Source organism: Pseudonaja textilis, chromosome 7 (genome assembly GCF_049901715.1).
Source record: "Pseudonaja textilis isolate UNSWEBS1 chromosome 7, rPseTex1.2, whole genome shotgun sequence".
Classification (NCBI taxonomy): Eukaryota; Metazoa; Chordata; class Lepidosauria; order Squamata; family Elapidae; genus Pseudonaja; species Pseudonaja textilis.
Window position 1 is genome coordinate 49,869,896 of NC_141996.1, and position 18,565 is coordinate 49,888,460.

Here is an 18,565-nt window from a genome sequence, read left to right on the forward strand (position 1 = left end):
TTAGATGAATCCCACATGGTTTTTAGGCACAACTCACATGATCACCATGTGCTGGTTTCCCCATTGATTTTATTTATCAGAAATAAGACCTTGCATTGAAGGTCGCAAATGTTGATCGTGTAACTGTGGAATGCTGTGATATAATTGCAAGCCAGTTGCCAAGCACTTAAATCATGATCACATGAATGCTGCAACAGTTGCAACTACAAGGGCCTACAAGTCATAAGTCTTCTCATTCAGCACCATTGTAATTTTGAATGGTTGCTGAACCAGAACTACCTGTAGGCTCATAATTTAAAATGAGCACTGCAGTGTTAATTTCTTGTGGACAAGAGTTTGCACAAATTGCTAATGAATTTGCTGAAATACTTGCTCCAGTGATCAACTGATCACCTTCAGGGATTATTTTTTTATTAGTATATTAAAAAAAACTTTACTGCTCTTCCCTAGAACAGGTTGCCCAAGAGTAAATTCTATTGATCTCAGTGGGACTTATTCCAGCTTTATATCTAAAAATAGCACCATAGAGGTATAAAAATATTATTTGGCCTTTTTCTATGGTAGACCAAGCCTTGTAAAAAAAATTTTTAATTTTCACATACATTTAAAGACAATAAATAGAAGTAATACATCTGTGATTAAATTCGATTTCCACATTACTAAATATTTAAGCAGTTGAATATTTAACTAAGGAAATAAAAGACTCCCCCTTCAAACTCACTGTTTCTTTCCAACAATTTTCTTGATATTCCATACAATGTATTTGATATTTTATGCAAAAGATTTCCCAGAGACAGCCAGTACTATTTGCTGGTTTATATTCATACTTCCAGTTCGTAGTAATCTTATATGCAAAATCCCAACTTACTGAAAGTGTTAGCCACATCCTTCTGAAATCCTGGACAATTCCTTTTTTGGCTTTAGATATAAAATGCTGCTTTTCCTATCCCATGTTTATTTTAAGTGTCAGGTTAGATGATTGCATCTCAAGAAAAGGAAAGATTTTGTTTGTGAATTCTTGTTTGAAATGGCAATTATGGGGAATTTGGAGCTGTATAATTGCATACCTGTTTCTTTAATGAATCATTTATACTTTGTTCTGTTACATTTTCATAGTAGTTTTATCTTGTTTTGTTTTGTTCCTGTGTAGAAGAATTAATGTAATTCAACTAACCCAGTATTTCAAATGATCATATGTACCAGGGGTGGGATGCTACCAGTTCTGTCCGGCTCGGGCGGAAACATAATCACTGAACCAGTAGTAATGCTGGTTGAATCCCACCCCTGAAATGTACTAGATATTTTGGGGGGCCAAAAGAAGTAAATAGAAATTTATAATGCATAATCCTATAGTTTGAGAATAAGAGGGTAGAAGAGGATGGGGGGGCGGGAAATAACACAGCAACATGATGATCAAGGTTTAGTTGAAGGAATAACTTTTATATGCTGAGGTATTTAGTTCCTGAGAAAAGGATGAGGAAGAAGAAGGCAAAATATCCCTGTTAATAGGCTATTGTTCTTTTCTGCTTAATGTCCAGTTTATGACTATTCTTCCTGTGTTGCCAACTTAGTCATGGATGTTGACGGTAAAGTTATAAGTGCTTTAGTTGCCATATATTAGAAAGTTGCTCAGTATTGATTAACATGACTATACATGATTTATAAGGCCTGTAAGCTCCAGAATGCTTGATTACGGACTGCCAGTATAAGCCCCAGCTGATTCTCCTGAGATTGCAGCTGTGATCAAACTACCATCTGTGCAACTTGAAAAGGATAGCTTTCGCTTAACTTCTTGGTATCATAATGTTGGTGTGGGGAATAAAGTGCTGTTGTGGATTCTGGTTTGAAAGCTCTGATATTTGAAAGCTCTGCTGATGGTGGAAAAGCATCAGAAGAATTGTTAAAATTCTCATACACCAAATACACATAAAATTAAAAATGATTATTTGTAAAGTCTTTATGGAAATATTCCTGTGTATCATATGTGACATAGACCATATAATATCCAGGTCAGCAGAAATTGATTGCTGCGGGATGTTCAAAACAAAGGTAATATTGCCCAGATGGTATCTAATCCTGATTTATTGGACAGCATCCTTTCTCTTTCTTGTCTTTGATCTATTGTGGAACATGAGCACATACTTCCTTTTCCTGATTTCATATGGAAAACCTTCGACATCATTGTTTGCTAGGATAGTGATTAAGCAAATCCCTTTGTACAGTTGTGTGAGGATGGGTGACAATCTGCTTATGAGTGATATTCTTCTGAAGACAAATTTGATAGCTTTTTATGCAGAGAACACAAATTCTGCACCAAAAGTGATATTCAGCAGGTTCTGACCAGTTCTGGAGAACCTGTAGCAGAAATTTTTAGTAGTTTGGAGAACTGGCTTATACCACCTCTGACTGGAGATTTTACAGTGTCCTTCCCCTGCCACACCCATCAAGCCATGCCCACAGAACCGGTAGTAAAAAAAAAATTGAATCCCACCACTGTTCTGCACCTTATTCAATGTGAAATGCAGAAATAGATACAGTTCTGTTCTGGGTTGATATTCTTAAGAGCAGAATACTGTTAGAATGTTTTCCAAGCATTTACCAGTATTATTTTAGCAGAGAATTCAGAAGTTTTCTCTAATATCAGATAATGGACCAGGTGGGCCACTCACAATTGCAAGTGGTGATTCTTCTGGTAAAAGTTATATGAAGTAGAAATGTCAAGTCCAGTGCCTCATTAATTTATTCCTGACTACTCATTTAAATTATTATTAAACCATAATTCATTGCAATGATCCATGGTTGATCTATCTATACTAATCAATGCTGCAATCACTGAATAATTGAAAGCATATATTTGTCCTTCTGATGCTGAACAATACATGTTTTTATTGTAAGTTCCTTTTCTTTGTCTAGAAGACAATTCCCATGTGACTAAGAAGGTTTAGTTGATACATTTGCTTCATACCTAAATGGGAAACTATTTAAATATTAGTTTAACTGCCTCTCCAAAATCAATGCAATTAAGTCAAAAGGACGGTCATTGTCAATCATAATGATATTGTTACAATTTTCTTATTGTTTGTTAAAATATAGAATTTAGCATTTCAGGTTTAAATCTATATTTAAAAACCTTAGCATAATAGTTGGATAATTAGGCACTGATAAGGCAATCAGCCCAAATTCTGCCATAGCAATATTTATTAACTGCACTAAGTTGCAAGACTTGAATGTTACACTAAGCAATAAAGTTATTGGTTTGATTTTGCCTTGATGTATTGAATCAATATAGTGCCATCTTTTATAAACCATGAATTAAAATTGGTTGTAAACTTGAATAAAAGTAATCATTGTGTAATGCAGTCTGGAATATAGCCATTGCAATTTATAATTCAAGGCTGGTCAAAACTGTTATTTAAAATACAACTGTTTATAAAGATTGAATTATTTATCTTATTTGGGGAGGAGTTATTTTCTTAACTACTGAAGTTTTCTTTTTCACTACTGTATACCAGTAAAGGACTAGCTTAGTTTACCAACTTACTCTTTTAATGTATAAAAGCAATGTGTAAATGCAGCAAGTATATTGTATTTCAGATTTTGAGAGAAAAACTGTAATTCTAAAATACCTTAATACCTTATTTGGCTTCAAAAAAATAAATATAGTTGCAAAGACAATAATACTTCCTCCCCCTCCCTTTTTTTTAATGTCTTTGCAGCAGCTGTAAACTTCTTAAAAATTCTGCTAGAACCAGATCCTACAAAGAGACCAAACATCCAACAAGCATTAGCAAATCGTTGGCTTAGTGAGAATGGGAAAGCACTGAATAATGTCACGTATCCAAACAGGTAATGCATAAAAGACAGAATGTGCTGGGTATTCTGCCAACATGATAGAATTCCATCAAAGACATTGAGATGAGAAAGCTGGATTGGAGGTTGTGTTTCTTTCTCAATTTCTCTGCAACGATCTAGAAGTGGTCTAAGGCTTCATGATTTAACCACATTCCTCTGCACTCACTCAATTCCTTCTGTATTTACAAGCTTGACAATTCTCTGGGGAAAAAAATCATAGTGGTAAAGAACAAAGTTACAGAATAATACATTTTTCAGCTAAGTTGCTCAAGTAATCAAAATGCTCTTCTACTATTATCTCAGCATTTAAATGAGGAAAAAAATGAAAATGCAGAGAGCATAATTTCTTGGTTAGACAATCTTCTGAGTTGATAACTTCAGGGAGATTTGACCTGGAGACCTCTCAGTTTCTTCATTCTCCTTCAACTTGACTGCTCTTGGGTTTCATTCTGCTCCTTCTTCACGGGGTCTTTAGGAGGACGACAAAGTATGGTGCAGCGATGATCATTCTGTGTTTCGATTTAGGGTGCTCAGATTAGTTCCAAAAGCACTGATGGATCCTTGGGCTTGCTACATTGCTTTTTCACAGCTTTGCTGTGGAAGTCGAGCCTTCCCAACCTAAATAAAGAGGGTTTTTTTAGGATAAAAACCCTTAATAGTTGTGAAATGCTAGTTACTATGGTAATGGCGGTTATGTAACACATGGGTGGATATTAATACAGCAGGGAGGCTGGTACCTTTCTAAACATCTAGCTTAGATTTTATATGATGGATACAAACGTTACTTTATAGTCTGCTGCCTGAATGCTGTTAGGCAGCAAGAATGAACAAAAAAAACTACAGTAAATTGACTGCAAGAAAAATGGATTGATTTGTGTGGCAGAAAATGAAATAAATCATTATCTGAACATAGAGATCTGCTACCAGATTTCTAAAGCACTGAAGATATTACACATTTTTATTCAAAAACTCTTACCTCTTGAAAGTGGCAAAAGTTGTTTGGAATGTTATACAGTTGGATCATATATGCATTTTAAATATCATATCACTATGCCAAATGTGATCCACACATTTGGTTATTAGGATTTTCCAGTTAGAAAAATTACAGTGTTTCAGGCAGGGCATTGAATGGCAGAGTATAATATGTCATCAAAGTCACATTTTATGAAGTCATACATGTGAAATTGGTTCTGGGAATTATGATTCAGTGATATTTTTAAAAAGAATTTTTAAAAGTTTTTTTATCCAAATCAAGCATAGAATACAGTAGCAGCCATGAAAACAATAAAGCAAAACAAAACAAAATCCTGAAATACAACCCAGGGCTTAGTAAAAACTAAAAGTTCGTCTAACTAGATTTTAAATTGAAACTGATGAATCAGTGTAAGTGCCAGGTAATCTCTGATGAAAGGGTGTTTCATAGTTGCAGGCAGAATCTTTGAGCTGGATAAGTTACACTGTAAAACTGTCAGTTTGCTGAATATAAGAAAGAATGGGCCCTATCAGACCAACACTACAGTTACATAAAGGCTTACTGAGAAGTAAATATAGTTAAATAGGGAAGTGCTTAGCTTCCTAAATATATGTAGTACTATAATCTAATTTTTAATTCCAGTAGTCATCAGCCAGCTAATTCTTACAATACATTGTAATAATTTCATGAATATAAAAAAACCCTCTCTTTTCTTCAGAAATCAATATCCACGGGTACAGGTTGAGCATGCAAGTGTACATTTTCATTTTTTCCAATACAGATAGTAGAACAGAACACTTAATTTTCATGACACTACAAAGCAGGGAGAAAATGAATAACCTTCCCATTTTCACCCACTGTAATTTTTATAATTCTCAGCTGTTTGCATTTTTAAAAATGCAAATATTTGTTTAATATAGCTTCTATAGTTTGATCCCAAATCTGAACAAATTAAGAATTAATTTTCAGGAAAATTGAAACAGTCTTTGGTCCATTTTTTTGAAATGTAATATCAAATGTACTACTGTTGCTGATATTTTTCACTGTAGAACTTTAGGATGTGGGAAAGATTGTTGAATTTGTGAAACCTGCCCCTTTTAATAAAGTTTGATTCTGGATGTCTAAAAGAAGCAATAAAGAGAACTTGCTTTTATAAAATAGTTTGACATCTGCAAGGGATAATTTCCAGTTAGTTTTCAGTATTCCTTGGTGGGGGGGGAGTGCTGAAATATGTACAGGTAGTCCTCAACTTAAAATTGTAATTGAGCCCAGAATCATGGTTATAAGTCAAGCCAGTTGTTAAGTGGGTAATCACATGACGGATGTGGTTTTACTACAGTGTTTTGCAGCAGGCATTAAGCAAATGTGGTGGTTGGCTCCTTTTTGGACTAATGTAACATTCTTTATGTGAAGATTTGAAAAGTGTTTGGAGTTTTTTTTAAATTCAGAATTCAGGTGCCTCATCCAGAAGGTTGACAGTGTTTAGCAAATGAGCAAGTGGCCTCCCTTGTTAAGATCTAAGAATCTGATTCTGTATACAATTTAAACAGGACTGTCAACCATATATAGTTTGGCACCAGGCTATGTGATAATTACATTGACCCTTATACCAGCAACCTTGTTTTTAATTTGGCCAGCATCTAGAATAGATTTGGTGAGATTATGAAAAACAGAAGTGGTTCTTTGCAGGCTTTGGAAATCCCTGTTGGAACGTTTTTCCTTAATTAAGCAGGCTTTTGACTAAGTCTAGGTAAATGCTATCAGTTTTAACGTGTATTCAATTACATTTGCTTGTGTTTTCAATTATCTTTTATTTTTGTAGCCACTTTGGATACTGTTTCTGGCAGAAAACAAAGCATAAATTCAATGTAAATTACCGCTTGGGGAATTTTATTAGTTTTGTTAATAATTTAAATCAATACAGAGAAAAAAATAATGACATTTTATTTTATGAACAAATTCCATGTAGCTTTTTATAAGCTGTTATCCTAAGCAAACTTCTGAAAATAATTACTGATCTTAGTTGTATGCTTCAAAAAACAATTGCCTTTATTTTTAAGACAAAATAAAATGCAGACATAAGTTGCAATGACAATGGACATTTTTCATCAATATCTGTATAATTGGAAGCAGTAGTAATAAAATGAGAAATTTTTGTAATCAGAATTTACACATTTATCCCCTGATTCAGCCAAAGTCAAGCACTTTTAATTTGCTTAATTTTAATAGGATAATTTTGGAAGTTCTTCATTTCTTGCCACTGAATTGTTACTCATATTAAAGCTTGAAAGAAATAATTCATCTTACTTGTGTTGCTTTGCATATATTTGTATAGAAGTCACATGCAACTTATCTACTACCTATTGAGAATAATGATTATTCAGAAATAATCTGCAACAGAAATGGGATACTTTTAAGAGCCTGACACTGAATGTTGTTCTAAATGAATTGAAAACTTCTTAATTGAATGCAGTTATGACAATATTTTGAAGGGCTCTGTTTTAAGAGTTTTATTGCATTCGTTTACAACTACTTGTATAGCCAAAACTCTGTTCCAGCCTTTCACAAAGGTACTCTCTGGACTAGCAGTTCTAAAATCCCTAGACAGATGGTAATGCTAACTGGGAGTTCAGGGAATAGCAGTCCATATCTAGAAGACACCTGATTTTAGAAGACCATTTAATCAATTTTTCCATTCCCTATCATGCAGTTAACTACTGTTCTTTATTATTCAAGAGTTTCTTGAGGTAGAGAGCAAGGCTGTGCCCATTGGTTTTATTTCACCATCCTTTAATAGAAAGTACAGAAACCTGTACACTCAAAATTCCATAATAGAAATGGAAATTATATACATGATCAATAGTTCCAACATCAGTCAGTCAGTCAATGCTTCTTTGAAAATGAGAACTACATGATTTAATGGTCTGTTTCCCCACTAAGGAAATAATGATTTTTTTAAAATGTGGACAACCCTCCCCAAACTGAGTTGTGAATATCTGTCATATAGATAGTATACAAATATACAACATTTTCTTTAAAAACATATTAAGAATTTGTAGCTTGCTCTTTTAAACATAGCCTGAACACAATTATCAGCTTGATTAAATTTTTTAATCATATTAACTAACATGGTGATTTTTAAGAATGCCTTTAGGATTGCCATCTTTCTCCTGCGAACCTTGGAGATAACCAACAGGTAGTCCTTGAGACACAACTGTAATGAACCCTGCCCATTACGGTTGCATTTCACAACTGCTGTTAAGAGGAGCATTTCATGTAACAATCCCATCATCCCTGTTCTTCCCAGTGAATTGTTAAACAAATTTGCAGGTTGTTAAATGGAGCATGGGGTACCTCAGGGGTTGGGGAGGCCCCTGGAGACCTAGCACAGGCTCAGGCCTACCTTCCTTCTCCTTGGATCCTCACAGACCTTTCCCTACTGCCAATAGGGTTCCCCAAACCTGAAGTCTGATTCCGACCCCACCAGGCCAAATACTCTCCTCCTCTTTTGAAAAGCTCGTAAGGCCTTCCAGAATGCTGGAACAAATTGTTTAATCTCATGACTACCAGTATGTGCAGGGAGATAAGGCTAGCAGGAAGCGTTGGAAGAGGGAAATGGGGAGAGAGGTGGGAGCACTGCAATACCTCTGTGGATGAATGAACTTGAGGACTGCATTGGCCATACCAGACCAGGACCAGATCATAAATAATTTTTGGGAGATCCACCATAATTTCAAATGGCCATTAAATGACCAATTATAAATCAGGACTACCTGTATTATTAATCTTTTTTGCAGAATTCATCTACAAGACATAAGCCAGAGTGTGCTGCTTTACATGACAGAAAAGCTTGGCTATAAGAATAGTGATGTGATCAACACTATTCTTTCAAACAGAGCTTGCCACATGCTTGCCATCTACGTCCTTCTTAATAAGAAGCTAGAGCGCTTTACAGCAGGCGTAAAAGTAAGTATAAATTTGGATAATTGTTGAACCTAACAAAGTTGAATAGAATAACAATAACCAAAAATGGAGATATTAAGAAATAAGAAAATCCTTCAACTTTGCAAAAATAGAAAAAAATCTGAACTACCTCAAAATATGAAGAACTTTAAAGCAACAGATCATAGATTGCTGAGCATCTCTTGGAAGGAAAATTAGGGAATGGAATAGAATATCTGGGAGAGGGGGAAGCATAGCTACTACTTTCAAAACCTCTGGTGAAAGCTTTCTCTGTACATAAAAGCCTTTTTCCACCAGTCTGTCCTACTCTGTCAATATTTCATTTTTATTTATTATAACAAAGAAATTTACCTTAGCAAGGGCTAGTTTGTTTTTTGTCAAGTTACAGGGAACAGTGAAGCTGTAGTCTACCAGGGTTAACTGATAGACTTTAATTGAAATAGAGCCACTTTTATTCTACCTGTTTATCACATGTACATTTTCAAACCATTTAACCCAGTCAGGAAATAAATAGGTATAAGCAGCACAATGAATTAATCAATAACTTGTTAGATCCTGAGAAACAGATATTTTTTTCTCATTATATGATGCTTTTTGTGGAACCAAAAATAATTTAATTATGTAATACAAAAAATATTAGGTGAACAGCATCACTGTCTATAATGTCAGTACATTTTCTAAAAACAAATTTTGCACAATCCTAAATGTGTTTCTTTTGAAATTCTTTTTATTTTAATATAATTATTGATTTGTCTAGAAATGGCTTAGTTGGCTTTAGAAGATGTGAATAACTATTCTGTATCAGAAAAGAATATTAATATTTTTCAAACAGTCTGAATAAATCAGAATAAACTTTTTTTAAAAAAGTTCAGTCCTGGGGTGTTGTTTGTTTGGAGTCAAGTCTGAGTTTAATGCTTTTTATACCTACATAGATATGTATTGAATGGGTTTTTACAGTTAGTCCTTGACTTAATGTCCATAATTTCTGTTAATAATTTGGAAATAGATTTAGTAGTTGAAAAATTTGTTGAGCCAATTTCACAAAGGGGTGGGAAACTAATGTTACAGTAATATACTAGACAGTATTCAACTAGGAGGGATAATATATGTATATGTATTCTTTAATGTATTTTTAAAATGTCTTGTTTGTTTTGCGTCTTCGTTTGTTTTTTAATTTTTGGAGTTTTGCATTTTATTTTTTTATTAATAAAATAAAAATAGAACCAAAAAAAGAAAGTAAAATAAGAATCATAGATCAGTTCATGGCTGATGCTTACCCTTGCAATCCTTAGTCTAATCCATTTAAACAAAAGAACTCTCACCTCTGACCACATGCAATAAATCTTTTTTATTTGCCCTCCAGTACCACCAGTACAGGTACAGTATCTGTTCCGTTCTTTACATTCCTTTTCTGTATGATAATTGGGGAAATTCCATAGTATGACAAATACTTGATTTACTGTGTTGAAAACTCAACTGCAGTAATTGGAATGTTCCTTGCAGCATTTTGCAGCATACCACTATCACATCTGTCCCAAATGCTTTCTGGCTTGATTTCTTTTAGGATATTCCAATTCTTTTCTGCTTCTCTTTTCATGTTTATTTCTCCAATCAATGTGCTATTTTAATCCTGGGGTTTATTACTACTATTATCATTGATAAAAACAAATAGATAAATAAATCCTGCTGTGTGTACAAATTCCCACTGTCATTTGCTTTTATTCCTGTTTAGAACTCATGATTTGATTTGTTAAGAAGTTATCTTTCAGGGTTATTGTCCTACAAAATAAAAATCAATGCATTGTATATCTTACATTTGAATACATTTCCATTGCAATAAATCAATAACAGTATCAATATTTTATTCTTAAATGATTCATCTCTGTGTTATAGTTGATATCTTACTAGTATATGATTGATTATGTGCTCTTAAGTGGATAAGATTTTTTCCAATATAATAATATATATTACATTTTATTAAGTACATGAGCCAAGTTCTTTTTAAAAACAAAATACAAGTCATTCAGATTTTGTAGGGATTTTTTTTAAATAATGGGGGACACCTTTTTAGTCTGCCAAAAATGACTAAAAAATTCATCAAGTCATTTACTTGGAGAAATACTGCCAACTTCTTGGCCTCTGAATTCTGTTTTGATTTGTTAGCTTTATTTTTGACAGGATTTTTTTTCTTCCTGAAGAAAATCCTTAAAAATATCCTTTTTGTTCTGCATAAACTTCATACCAAACTATGGCCACCAATTCTTGAAATAAATTTTATCTATCAAAAACTGACATAAACTGAAGAACATCTTATCTTCAACATACATCATGAACTCCAGCTGTTTAGTGAACCTGTTTTGATAAAGACTATAGAAAATTGCATAGCCTATCACAAACTTACACATTGCAATCTGGGTAAACTATAGTTATATATTACTAAAATTTAGTAAGTAATATATTTAGTAATATATTTGGTGATTGATTTGTAGCACTTTCTAATTTTGAAAAAAGCCAGTATTTGTTGGGCTAATTTAACAAAGTGATGCGTAGAATGAAAGTAATACATATTAAATGCTTAAGTATATTTTTCCTAAAGTTATGTTCTAATTTACAGTTCATCTTTGTCTTCTTTTTCCATCTTTCTAGAAAACTGAAGCTTCTAATAATATGTGCTCTAACCAATTGTGTCGGTTGGAAAAATACAAATCAAATAAGGATGTCTATGAGGTAAATCTTTTATTTTAGTATTTGGAGCCAGACAGTATTTGGACTTCCAGTGGTTATTACTATAAACCAAAAGAATTTTGATAAAGAATAAAAAAATAAATCCATTCCCAAACATTTAGTGATTTTGTAAGAATTATTTTGAATTGATAGCCTTGGAAGATAAATTCATCAGATTTATAAAATGTTTTGCTTCCAAAAATATCATATTATGTACTATGAATCATCTATATCCCCTATATCTCTAGACACTTTCTTTCTTGATAATATTGGGTATTATCAAGATTTGCAGGGCATAAAATGTTTTAAAAGGGGAGAACTAATAGGAAGGAGGACATTTATTTCAAAATAGTCCAAAAGCAACTCAGTGACACACAATGTTGAGAGGGCAATAAAATGACAACTGATAGAAGAAACAATGGGAAATAATGAGTAAGTAGCCAGCATTTTTAATGTTTGTATGTTTTTTTAAATTATATTGATGCAAATAGAAAACATGCTTTCATTGATAAAATATATATTTAAAATTATGATATACTACTTAAAAGTTAGTCTAAGCTTCTGTATAGATTAGGAACTAGCATAGATCCTCTCTGGCAACAATCCAGAAGTGCAGTTCATTCTTCCTGAGGAGAATTTAGTAAAGTCTGCCCCTCTTTTCCTAGCTCGCTCTCCTACCTTAATCTGGCTATTACCATTACAATGCAGCTCCCAGCACTTGCAGAGAGAATAGATTTCAGATTGCTGAAATCTAATACTATCTAAATTTAATCTAATACTAATACTGACCTAATAGTATTGTGAACTTGCCAAAATCAATACCCAGGCAATTAGACATTGTTGCTTTACCATTTTCTGCACATAATTGTCCTTGCCATAAAACAAAAAATAACAACACAGCCTATCTATTGAAAAAAAATCACAATTAATAGAACAACATAACAAAATAAGTGTTTTTTCCATAAAAGGATTGAATTCTTGTTCCTGAAAAAGTGTTCATTGTATGTCATATCCTGCTTCAGTGCCAATTTTGTTATTAGTGCATACTAACAAGTGGCTTTTAGGGTCCTAAGGTTCTTTCATTTATTCTGAAAAGAAACACATTTCAGTATTCTTCAAACATTACACACAAAACGTCCTTTTAACTTGCATTTATAGACATCCTGTTGTGATTTGTGAACAGCTATTCTGAACATAAGAGATGCTTGAAAGTGCATCTGTGTATTACCATGGAGATGGAGGCAGACACCATGTAGGGTTCTGCAGTACCTTGCCATAAAATCAAAAACTGCAGAAAATGCAGAGGAAACCCCTTTTTAGTGGTTCTCACTGGAGAACTAAGGACTTCCTGGGTGAGCCATTATCTTTCTTTTCCCATATGTGAAAGAATTGACCCCATTCACAAAGTGATCATGAGGATGAATTAGATAAAGACTATAAGTATGGAATAGAAATATCGCTTCATAGTGCTTTACAGCCCACTCTAAGCAAAGCTATTGAAAGGTGCATTATAAAATACTGTTAATGATACTGTTGATGATCTGCTTGCTACTTGCAATATTATTTTTGAAACCTGTTCTCTGCAGGGCAGTTTTACAAAATTATCTAGAAAGTAGCAACTCCTTAATAATGCCATCATGTCATTCCATTGTAGTAGCAGCTGCACTAGTTCAACCAATTCAGAACAGTATTGTCTGCTTTTAACAGACACCAACTCATTTGGACAGCCATTTCCCATTCAAAATATTTTGCTTGTTGAGAAAGATGTCCCATATGTGCATGTGCAATTTAGATGTTTTTTAAAAAACCCAAGAGAAGACATAATAACAATCTACAAATACCGTAATTAAAAGAGTGTCACATGCAAGAGGTGATGCCTTTATGTTGAAACTAAAGGTAGGATAGGGGCCAAATTATTGATATGAAAAGGCTAAATAAGTATATGTTATGACTCCCCTTCAAAATTCAAACGAACAAAACAGAAAGCAGCCGTTGCACAATTAAATCAAACGGAAAGAAGTCTTACAAGATAACGGCTGGCAGAAATCTCAATCCACAGCATAAATCTTTACTCTGTCCGGCAAACCAGTCCTGGCAATAAATCTCCAGTCTCAGAGCTTCTTGCTGTAACGTCCTCACTCAATAAATCACTTTGTTCCTGGCAAATTGTACCAGCCCAGCTGTGTCCTTTTATACTCATTGAGGCAACGTGCTAATTTACTGACTCGCTCTCCTCCTTCGCTCCAGCTGATTTTGCCTTCTCAACCGTCTTCTGTTCCTTACATTTAACCACAAATTTTCCAAGTTCTCATCTCCACTAGAAGACTCTCTCAAAACTTCCCTGTCAGCCATTCCCGGCTGTTGATCAGATAAGGAACCAGAGGAGGTCAAAGGTCCTGACAATTCTAATACATCAGGTCTGTCTTCCTTTGTCACATCCATCTCCTCATCCTGGTTACCAGTCCAATCACTGAGCCATGCCGGCTCATATTTTTCTGCCATGTCCTCCTCACTTGAACTCATATCAGTCACAGGAGCTGAATCCAAGCCCGGAGCCACAACAAGTATAGGCAGAATTTCCTGATGATTAAAGCTATTAATTAGGAGAACAATCTACTTAGATCTTTCCTCAGATTTGAGTGGACTTCCTCCACTGGAGTTTTCCCAACAGGTTGCAAAACCCACCTCTCTAATCTGGTTTAGTAAATTTCTGCGTGAGCAGGAAACTGGCCAAGATCACTTAGAAATGTGGTAAACATATTTTCCTGGAAACTTGAAAAAAGGGCGAAATCTGAAAAAAGTTCATAAAAATTGTTTTTGTTTATAATTTTCATTTACCAAGGACAGTTCATGAGCAAAACCAAGAAAAACTTTCCCAAAATGCATATGCCATAAAACAGATAAAAAATTCTAAAAATACACAATGCATATATATATTTATTTTAAAAAACAATTCAATTTCTATAATTTTCATATGACTATGAAAGACTGTGCATTAAATGGTACCATTAGTATAGTAAAAGTTAAATGCCCAAAATAATGGACAAAAGAGTCTTTAAAAAATATATCTAAAAGAAAACGTTAAGAGGATCTTCAATAAGTACTGTATATTTACTTACTGTTCTAATTAGTTACAATTTCACTGTTTTATTATTGTTTTTGTAAATTTTGCCATTCTCGTTTGTTGTGGGCTACTTAGAAATGTTTAGATAACTTTACAATGTTTTAAAATATAGTCAATGCCTGCACATGAAAATTTTTCTTTCTAATTGAGGTTTTGAAAGGTTCCTAAAATCATTTTGATGTAATCAAGAAAATTGCAGACATGATATATTTATCTCCATTGATCTGTGACTTTTCAAACCCTGGATAAAACTTTGAAGAAGTTTTTAAACCTTCTGAAATGCCTCTAGCAAACCAATTGTATGTGTGCTTTAAATTTGAAGGACAAAAAAAACAAGGAACAAGAAGCAAAGGATGAGCTTTCTCATCCATTCCTGAAGAAATCTGAGAAAAGTCTAGCAACATACAAAGAGCCTTCCTCCTGCCTTACAACACAGATGCAAAACAAAAAGTCTCTGTTAAGTGATCGAAGAGCAAGTCATGGAGGACTGCCTGAAAAAGGTATGTGAAAGTGTTACCTTTGTTGGTTGTAGTATTTCCAGACTAATAGGGCTTTACTATTTGAAGAGTAACTACTTGTACTTTGTTCAAAGTTCAGGTGTGTCCTCAGTCCCAAAATAATTACACACTTGCCAATGGGATCCAGAAGTATGCACAAAGGAGTAGTGGCACCTTGTAAATTACATTTTTGTTATGGTAGTATATCTTCATATTTAGGAATTGGGCTCAAAGTCCTTCCATAAAGCTTTTTTTCTCACCCTTGTTTAAGCAGGTTCCCACTTAATTACAGCTTGTGTCTTGTATGGGGAGGGGGTTAAAAAAAAAGCCTAATCTCCCCCAGTTGTTTTTCATTTGACACTTTCTGCATTATATCATAGATTCTCCTAGTAATTTGAATCCTTTCCATGAAGCAGCAACAGGCAAGGTGGGCTGTGTCACCTCCTACTCTCTGGAATACCTTGAAATTCAACAACCAATTCCAAGAACGCCAAGACTCGGGAAACGACAAGATTCACCTCAACAAGAGCCCTCAAGTCCCGGCAGCCAGAATTTGGATTCTCCTTTGATTCTGAACATTGTGCATTCTTTTGAAACCGGTGATCGAGAGGATCAGATAGACCAAGTCTCTCCATCTCATCAGTATCAAATGCTTAGCTCACCAGTAAATTTTGGTCGAAGAAGTTCCAGTGAAAGAACATTGTCTCCCCTCTTCCAGCCTGGGGGTACTTCTCCCAGTCCAACTAAAAGTCCAGGGCACCCCACTCAACTTTCATTTACCTATGATGAGAAAAGCAACTCTTTCAAAGAGGAAGCTGTCTCTCCAACACAGCTGAATGTCTCCAATCCTTTGGGGAGCCCTAATTGTGTGAAAAGTAGAGGCCGATTCCCCATGATGGGCATTGGACAGATGATGAGGAAAAGGAATCAGTCAGTGGGATCTCCCACAGAAAAGTCTCTGGAAGCAAGAATGCCTCAGTTGCAACAAATGAGCCCCACACAAATTTCATTCAGTATCACAGAACCTATCAGTGGCCAGTGCTGAACCATTTTAAAAACCTCAAATGATTTAGTGCTGGTTTTGGGGATTCACTTTTTTTTTTTTTCTGTACAGTTTGTCATTGTATCTAATAAGATAATCAAAAGCCCATCTATCGTGGCATTTGCTCATGCAGTTGACAAAAAGATAAGTATGTCGAGTGATGTAAAGTGTTTTTTAAAACCTACATAATCTCACGTAGGTAGCATTTGGCTGTATTCTTATATTACCTGTAAATATATGTAAACAAGAACACTCCAGGTTAACAACTTGGCTAAATGGTGAAATATTAATTGGTTAGAATTTTATTTCAGAAGCTATGATTCTGAATTTGTGACCCCAGTGTTATTCACATCATGCAGAGGAAGAAGAAAATGTATCTTTTTCCCTAACTTATCAGACAAATTTGTCTTCTTAGGTACATCCAGGAGAAAAAAGAAATATAACAGAAAGAACCTGGAATAAAAGCAAAAAGCTAGACAGAATGAAACATTGGGTGGGGGGAGCAATTTTACTGTATCTTAAGCATTAAATCACTAAAAATATGTATTTTTTCTAAAGGAAAGGCTGTCTTACAAAGTGATGCTACAAAACAGAGATACAGTCATCTTAAAATAAAGAAATCTGTTTTCAGATTTTATTTTCATCATGAGACTATACTTTTGAAAAGGCTTATCTTTTTTGTATAGTTGTACTATTTCCGTGAAACTGTCCATAGAAAAGCTATATAATCTCCGTTTTAGTAAAACAGTGTTAAATATACTTGAAAGTGTTGCTGGAAGGCTTTGCACTGTATTAAGAGGTTGTGAACCATGAACATATCATTTAGCCATTTACAAAAGTAATGAGCAGACATTTAGCTGAGTATTAAAAAAAATCAACAGTATCATAAACCAGAAGGATTAACATTTTTGAAAAGTAAATATCTTCTGTATTTTACAGTTCTTTTTATTTCACAGTTAAAAATGTCAACACAAGAAATAAGCTTCTTTTGTGCAAATATTTGGCTGAATTGTTGATCATAATAAAATTAGCCTGGCACAACAGCAGATTATCACGAATAATGTGTGTTTTCCCTCTTTTCTAGCATGCACAATATGGGGATGTTAATATCTTAGAAGACAACTCAGAACTAAGTTCTTATTTTGATACTTGATCTTTCTGATATGTTAAAGGCCAACAGCTCATTTAGCTTCAAGACTGGACGAGTATCTAGAGCCATTCCTTTAAGTCAGAGAAGCTGTTCCCAAATGGCTCATTTTCTATTCCAAAAGTGGTATTACTTTCATCCAGGAACAAAAAGTTATTCCCTTGTACAGGAAGATCTCCATAATTAATATGTAAGATAGCAGTGTACTGCAAGCCCAGTCGCTGGGGTCAGCTTTCTTAAACAGCCAATGAATGATGATGCCTATACTTTGGAAATGTACTAATGGCCACAAAGGATAACTTCGATGGTTAGATGTTCATCTGTATAGAGAAAATTCCCTATAAAGAACAAAGTAGTAGTTGAGAAAAATTTAAGGTTAGTCTTGTCCCTGATTGGCAACTTTTCTGAGCATTAGAATATTTTTCCCCAATGAATACACTTAACATTCCACCTTTTGCGCCCACCCATGCAGTCTACAATTTTATTTATTTATAGTCCACCTTTATTATTAATAAATAACTCAAAGCAGCGAACATATCTAATACTCTTGCCACCTCCTCCTAAAATCTGAAATTATTAAAATTGCAATCAAGTCTGCTCTTCAGGTTCTTAAGAAATCACAGAATGAAAGCAAGTTGTGCTTCAGTGAACTGGTTTTGGTCAGAGTTGTAAATATTTCAGGAAAAAAATGCTTCCCTGTGTCCCAAACCATACTCCCCCCATCATGTATAGGAAAGTTCAGTAGGGCTAGTAATCAAATCAGAAATACCAATATAATTTGCTTTTGTCACCTAGTTGCCCTTGTCTGGGCAACTTCATTGGATAAGATGGTTACAGCCCTGCCACTTTCCCACAAGCAAAGTTAATGAGGAAGCTGGCAGGGAAGTTTGCAAGTCACTCTGCTTTTTCTCCCAAGGACCCTTGCCTCGACACCCTCTCTCCAATACGCATGCACACACACAGCAGCAGCCCTCTATCCCACAGGCATTTAGATAGTGCCACACACAGCCCTTCCAGCTCACACAGACTTAGATGGTACCACAGAAGCCAGTAGGAAGTTGCAAGTAGCAGTCGTATGAGGTCCTCTCTTGATGATCCATAATTTTTGTTCAAGAACAGTAATAGGGCTCCTAGGATTGTTGTCACTAAGATGTCATGTGATGTCTGCTTTATGACCGCGTTGCTTAGTAATGGAAATTCTGGTCCCAGTTGTGGTTAAGTGAGGACTATACTTTTCCCCCAC

At 34.6% G+C, this 18,565-nt stretch overlaps 1 protein-coding gene across 1 annotated transcript in view; it reads left to right on the top strand.

Moving 5' to 3' along the window:
* Positions 1–17,231, top strand: part of HUNK (hormonally up-regulated Neu-associated kinase) — a 61,496-nt gene extending 44,265 nt beyond the window's left edge. The window contains exons 6-10 of the mRNA XM_026700604.2: positions 3,717–3,846; positions 8,623–8,791; positions 11,435–11,515; positions 14,959–15,136; positions 15,514–17,231. Coding sequence (XP_026556389.1) covers positions 3,717–3,846; positions 8,623–8,791; positions 11,435–11,515; positions 14,959–15,136; positions 15,514–16,178 — 1,223 coding nt within the window. The 3' untranslated portion in view covers positions 16,179–17,231. The remainder of the gene's footprint in view (positions 1–3,716; positions 3,847–8,622; positions 8,792–11,434; positions 11,516–14,958; positions 15,137–15,513) is intronic.
* Positions 17,232–18,565: the final 1,334 nt, after the last annotated feature.